At 32.3% G+C, this 7,365-nt stretch overlaps 1 protein-coding gene across 1 annotated transcript; it reads right to left on the bottom strand.

Moving 5' to 3' along the window:
* Positions 1-596: 596 nt before the first annotated feature.
* On the bottom strand, positions 597-6,753 carry LOC140036187 (beta-glucosidase 13-like). The gene is made up of 13 exons (XM_072077490.1): positions 6,595-6,753; positions 6,432-6,495; positions 6,087-6,145; positions 5,797-5,872; positions 4,890-4,967; positions 4,717-4,804; positions 4,248-4,515; positions 3,741-3,859; positions 3,405-3,622; positions 3,283-3,314; positions 1,944-2,046; positions 1,767-1,860; positions 597-894 (listed from the first exon to the last, which is right to left on the bottom strand). The coding sequence occupies exons 1-13, from the start codon at positions 6,751-6,753 to the stop codon at positions 690-692; spliced, it is 1,563 nt and encodes a 520-aa protein (XP_071933591.1). The 3' UTR covers positions 597-689.
* Between the last annotated feature and the right edge of the window lie 612 nt (positions 6,754-7,365).

The following is a 7,365-nucleotide window of genomic DNA, read 5'->3' as shown; positions in this document are numbered from 1 at the left end:
ATTTTTTCTAAATTAAAAGATGCAATCCAAATCGTTCCAATTAATTATTAGATTATAAGCTCATTCATCATTAAGACATGCTTTTGCGTTTTTGGCTTCAAAGAAACCAAGGCGCTGCAACTAAAACACTTTAATTGGTTCACAAGTTCACACATGCCTCCTAGATGAGAGACTTGTTTTTGTAATCCCATCCTCTTTTGGACAATTAGCCCTTGGTGTTTGATGACAAACACCTTAATTATCCCTTAGCACTTTGTTCATTAATTTGAGATGCCTATGTTCACAAAAATGTGCTAATTTACTAATTAATCATATTGATTATCCTTTAGCCAAATACAGATAAAAAAAAAAAAAATTATCCCGGTAACTAATTAAAAGGGAAGTATGATATTACAACAGCATTGTTAATCATGCACGAGGCACAACTTGTTTATTTTTTATTTTTTGGTCCAAAGAAAGCTCCAAAACCTTGCAAGGAGAAAGAGAAAAAGAGAAGGCTTGAAAGTCGAATCAGGAATCTCACGGTCACCTGATCAATTTCCTTATCGGCAAAACTTTTTTCATTCTTTATTTATTAATAAGGTTGCGATTATACATGTTGAATCATAAATAAATTGAGTGGTAACAAAAAGTTATAGGAGCAAATACAGCATCGTCGTTACAATTCAGTTCCCTTAAAGCAAGAAGAGCTAGCATACATTTGCAGCATTTGGGCTTCCACTTTTCTGCAAGAAATTGCTGAACCATCTTGCAGAGGCCTTGCATGATCTTTTCAGTGACTTATTCCCGTAATTTACACGTATAAGTCCAAAATTGAGAAAATAACCATCGAGCCACTCGAAATTATCCATTAATGACCATACGAAGTAGCCTTTCACCTTTACCTTTTTATCACTGGACAAAACAGTACAGGAGATTATCAAGCTATAATCTTTTGAAGAGGCAATGTATGAAAAAAAAATTAAGGTTTGTATCAGTTTTTAGTTCCGCATTAGTAGAAAGAAATGGTTATAGAAATCACCATTAGAGAGAGGAGTCATATTTGATATAGGTTGAGGTGAATAATTGAACATGGAAACATACAACTTTGGTTGTCCTTGTTTGGAGAATGGTTTAACTTTGGTCCTCCATGTTTTAGGAGAAATAGATTTAGTTCTTTAATAATCAATTTAGACCTGTGAAGAAACATTTACAATTTTACTTTAAATTCATGACTGAAAATGTATTATTCCTCATTGAATCAGTGTATTTAGTTGGATTTGTAGTAAAAATCCAAAAGGTGTGTAATGATACCCCTTTGATCTAGAGGTGGATTTCTTTCCTTCGAGTTGAGTTCTCTCCAAGTATGAATTTTTTTTTTTTTTGAAAATGTAAGATTTACAGTAAAATTCTAAAAGGCGTTCAATGGTATTCTTTTTTTTTTTTTTTTAAATCTAGAGGTGGATTCCTTTACTTCGAGTTGAGTACTGTTTGAGTACTCTTTTTTTTTTTTTTTTTTACGTTTTAAATTCAGGATCTCCTACTTATAATCCTTCTCACCGTATCACCCAGTCCAACCCTCACATCTTTTCAAGTAGAGGTTAAAATAGAATAGTGTAAATGTTGCCGATTGACAAAATAAAAAAGGTTGTATTTAGTTGCTTAGAATTTGAACATAGCAATCAGTTATTGTGATATGATTTTATTAAATGGCTGTAAATTATTAGTTTGGATTCCAAATAGACTACCAAATAAAAGCTAACAATATCAGTTCTCGTAGTACTTACTTGATGGCACGTCGAAGTTCCGTTAGATGCTTTTGATGGTAATTTACTCTCTGCAAATCAAATGGTTTATCCCATTCGTTGTGTCCACAAACTCCTACAAATTGTAATAGGTTATTAAATAAATAAAAGAACGTTGCTCCAACCTGAAAATGAAAAAATAAAAATAAAATCTCTTACCATTTTCTGTCACATAGATTAGTGGATTATTGTATTTCTCTTTTATATGGACTAAAATTTTATAGAAGCCTTTTGGATAAATATAAAGCCAGCCTGCTCCACTCTGCAAAATCGTTCGACACAGTTCAATTTCAGAATTAGTAATGTCTAATAGATACTCTCACAAAAAAAAAAAAAGTTTTTTTTCTTCTTTTACTTACCACATGCTTAATTTGTTAGTACAGTGGGTAAAAATCGTTTTGTCCCAATTGAGGTTTGGAAAATTTTCTTTAGACCCATTACGAAATTATTTTTGTAGATTTTTTTTTTAGTTATTCCTATAAAATGAGTATCTTACCTACATCTTTCTAATCCTAAATCCACTCTTCGCTTACTTCACCAAATAACAAAAATGTAAAGAAACAAATTAAAAGGAAGATTCTGACTAGACCTTATGTCAATTAATTTTATAAAATAAACTTCTTCAATACAATATAATAGCATTTTTATGGTTTAGAAAAAATCTTAGCCTGTTGAGTGTAACAACAACTAAGATTGAAAAACATTCAAAAAAAAAAAAGAAGAAGAAGAAAGGATCGAATTCATCACAGCACTGAAACTCTTAACAACATAATATCTCTTACTAATGCCACAAAAAAAAAATTATGGACTTTCCTCCAAATAAAAAGTAAAAAATCAAATGGAAGTACATTAAGATAAATGATTAATTTTCTATACACTGATAGTGTATACATTTTCATCATTAAATGCATGACACATAATCCGAATTTGAATTTGAAACTCAAATATTATATATGTGTCATATATCCAATCGTGATAGTGTATACACCGTTAACATATATATGATTTACTCTAAGATAAATATAAGCATATTAGCAAAGAAGAATTTAAACATTGGAAAGGCAAAAACTCTAATGCAATAGAATTGCTTTTGCAAAAACCTCATGTTAACGAGATCTCCTTTTGGCTGCAAATAGAAAGTCACAAGTCACAACATTGTATTTTTACAATGGTATTGTCAAAAATGAAAAGGGAAAACGAAAAAGAATAACATATTGAAAAAAAAAAATCAATTAAAGCAAATGTGTTAAGGAGAAGTTAATTATACAAGTAGAATCATAGATGTAGAAATATAAAAAGGCAGGCCTCTCTGCGTCGAAAGAAATGGGGACAGAAATAAAAACCCCCAAGGCCGCTTTCTTGCCTATAGCCTATAGAAAAAAAGGACTTTTCTAAGCAAATGCCTTCTGTAGCCAGCTTAGCTTAACATTACTATAACCTTTATGTCCATCAACATGAATGAAATTCTAAATAACTAATTGATTGTAAGTGATCATACCTGTAGCCCGATTGGTTTTCCATCTTTGGTATCTGTTGAAAATATTTGCAAATTGCAACTTTGTTGGAATCGTATATAGAAGAGAGATGCAAACTATATCATAGATGATTGGTCTAACTTACAAGTTAGAGAAACACACGAGTCTGTCAAATAGTTTTTCTGACTTTTATCACATGGAATATCCTGTGAGTATTGAGCTGTGTAGTAGTTGAGTCCAATGAAATCATAGGATCCTTTCACCATCGCAGCTTCTTGAGGTTTGAAAGTTGGAAGACGTTCCTTATCAACATATTTAACCATTTCTGTAGGGTAAGCACCTCTAAATAAAGGGTCCATATACCTGCAAGAAATCACTTAAAAAGTGTTAGAAAACATGCAACTCAAAATTATGTGGAAAATATGTGTTAATGATCTTTAAATATGCTTTCAACTAATCAAAGAAAGCAGTATAGACGCACAATCCAAACATGAAGTCAAGTGATCGATTTGCCGCGTCAACATCAGTCTGTGAATTAGGATCATATGGCTCAAACCATTGTGTAACAAGGCTAATACCAATTTGACCCCCTTGAATTTTCTGCAATAAATAATATTGGAAGCCATTAAGTAGTAAACAAAACATTTAGGAACAAATTTATTGCCCTTCTATATTTAGTAAGATCTATATTAAAAGTATGCCCTATTCCTGAACTAGATATTTGTACATTAGCTGTTGGTGGTTTAATTGATATCTTTGAAAAAAAATCTACAAAGTTACCAGAATAATTTTTGTATAAGGTGCTTGGCTTACTCTTGTGTAAGACCTGTTAATTATCTTAACACTAAAGTAGTACAAGATCTGGAAGCTTGGGGAGAATGTGTTCAAATTTGATGTTGAGGGTGCAAAGTGAGAATAAATCATAAATTAAGGGTGCAAATACAAAGCAAAGCAATTTGTATACTTTATTTTCTTTAGCTACACTTACCTGGTACTTTTCCCTGTAAATTTTGACAGCAGCAGCATGAGCAAGAAGCAAATGGTGGGCAACTACATAAGGTTCAGTTCCAGAGTTTCCATACAGACATCGAGTATCGGGGCTACCAAATTCCCTATTTGAGCATCTATTTGGAGGAAATTTTCCAAATGCATATCCCATTGTAGTATACGTCCATGGCTCATTCAATGTTATCCAATGCTTCACTTTGTTACCAAATAACCTGAAGCAAAGCTCTGCATAATTTGCATAGTCTTCCCTGTTCAAAATATTAGATACTCATTACCATGTATATATGGCAACTAAGGTTGGGTGAGGTGGCGGCTACAAAATTAGTTCTTTTTTAAGGGATTTTTTTGGTTTTTTTTTTTTTTGGAAAGGGAGGGGGGGGGGGCATTATTTGTGTTTGTGAAGTTGCAAATTCATGAAAAAAGATATGACAAAGTTTTGAATCACTTACACAATCTTTTGGCTTAGGAAACCTTTATATTCTTCTTCAAGTTTTTGTGGAAGATCAAAGTGGAATATGGTCACAAAAGGTTGGATGCCTGGGTAGAATAATCCACCATTATGTCTTAGTGAAATATAGTAATTGATCACAACTAAGACTAATTATCATTGGAAGAAACTCACCTTTAGAGATAAGGTCATCAATTAGTGCACTGTAGTATCTTACCCCGCGGGCACTTATGCCACCGCTTATCCTTCCAGCTTGTCACAAAAACATTTGAGAAAATGTCGGTATAAACTACTCTAAACTTTAAGATATTGTCCAAAAAGAAAGGAAGATATTAATCTACGCGAGGCGTTAGAACAATTTTGCAACCTTAATTAGAATCATAGAGTGTTTGGATTGAAGATATATTATTCGAATTTTTACAAATAATATTGTCAATTTGCATTTGGATCGAATGATTGGATAAGGGATTTGAAATCTTTTGAAATCCCTCTAGTTGTTTAGAAAACTTAAAAAGTATTTGGATATATAAATCACTAATTATTCTAGTGTTTAAAATGTATTTAGATAATTGCCAACTTATAAATCCAAATGCCTCTTAAGTAATCCAAATAACTAGAGCGATTTGAATGGATTTCAAATCCTTCATCATATCGCTCAATCCAAACGAATTATAATGTGATGCATGTGATAAAAAACAGTGATTCAAAATATAGAAACATAGTTAGAAAATATGTTTATGATGTATTTTTTTTTTCAAAAAATGGGAATTCAAACACTTTTAATTGCGTTACCCCATGAAGTCGGAATAAACTAATGACTAACATTCAAACACTTTTCTTTGTTACATGGAAGATATTCGTGATCAACATTTTAACTTTTTCGGACAATTCAAAGTCAAACACCAGCAACTAATAAGATACTTTTGGTGAAATCTGTGGAAAAACCACCCACACTTGTAACTTTTTTTTTTTTTTTTTGTGAAAACCCACATTTGTAACAGATACAACTAGAGTGGAACTTGGATCAATTAAAGACCCATACTGCATTACAGAAAGAAAAAAAGAAAAGAAAAATCGTTACTTGGCAATATTCTGGTCCACGAAATGGAAAACCTGTAGGCGTCAAATCCCAAGCCACTTAGGAGACTAACATCTTCCTGTAAGATGAAACCTTAAGCTTATTAATAATAGCAGAGACTAATGAAGGAAATAAATACACCTTCTTGGATAAAATACCTATTAACATCGGGTGTAATTTTCTAGCTGCAATATTAAAAAAGAACCTAATACTTTCTATCCTTTTTTCTTGGGCCAGGAACTTGTTGATACGTTGAAAATCTAAAAAATAAAAAATAAAAAATCACAGAATACCTTGTAGCGATGATATGAATCAGCTGCAACAAATGCGTCGCTGTGGTTAGATATCCTGTCTGTTGCAAATAACAAAACTACACGTGAGGTTGACTGAGAATTACTTTCGAACTCAATCGATTCTTTTTCTTTGTTTAACCTTTTATTTAATCAATTTCGAAAGTGAAGAATGCAAGTTTAATCTTGGGTTTTAGGATCCACGAACATGTCAAAACCATTTTGCTATATTGTTGCATATGATGTTGTAAATTTGCGAGGAAACATTTATCATAGGATAAGGGCATTAGCATGAGAGTATAAGGCACTGCAGATTCACTATTTGCAGTAGGATTGTGAACGGCCTACCTTGGTGCTTAGAAACGAAGACATCCCAGATATTTTTTCCTCTAAGATTTGAAGCACCTTCAATCTACAAAGCCATACATTAGAATGCTGGTGAAACCTTCAGGGATTATCGGAATAATTAATGAAATCTGAAATTTTAATTCATGGCTATAACATCGCTTACTTGGTAAGCAGATGTTGCAGCTCCAAAGACGAAATGAGATGGAAAGCTGCTTCGATTTAAGCCATTAACAAGAGGCACATTCTCATCACAATGAGACACCGAGATAATGAATGCAAAGAGAAAAAGATGAGCTAGAATGAGCTTATACTTGAGGGCCATTGCTTGTTGCTTTTGGTTATGAGGCATCAAAGGCCTCCCAACCTTGATTTATATAGTGCTATGGCTTCTAGTCGGTGAAGTGCTTTCAAGAAAATTGTCAGTGCGTGAGAAACACAATAATGTGGTTTATAACTTATTTCATGAAAAATGTATTTGTCCACTTTGGCTGACTTGGGTTTTGGGATTTGTTCCTATTACGCGTGCAACTAAGCTACTTTTCACGAAATTCCGATTGAATACAGTTTCTAATTTAATCATCTGGCAGGGGTCAAATTAACTGCAGTTACGCAATTTTATTTATTACTCCCTCTGTCCCGTTTTGGTAGTCTTAGTTTTTTTTTTCACACAATTTAAGAAAAAGTAGTTAATTTTATTGGAATAATAAATTTAGGTTGCTATTTTTCTAAAATACACTTACATTAAATAGAGGACAACTTTATATTAATTATTTATGGAAACTTGAATTGATGATTTATGAGAACTTGAATTGATGATCAAGAAATAATCAATCCTCATTTTACATTATTTCACATTTTGGCTTGAAAGAATAACAAAGCTGGCTTTTCATATATCAATATGTTTTGGAAAATCTAAATGTATTAAATGGAGTAG

The sequence above is a fragment of the Coffea arabica genome, chromosome 2e (genome assembly GCF_036785885.1).
Source record: "Coffea arabica cultivar ET-39 chromosome 2e, Coffea Arabica ET-39 HiFi, whole genome shotgun sequence".
Classification (NCBI taxonomy): Eukaryota; Viridiplantae; Streptophyta; class Magnoliopsida; order Gentianales; family Rubiaceae; genus Coffea; species Coffea arabica.
This window is presented reverse-complemented; position numbering and strand designations above follow the sequence as displayed.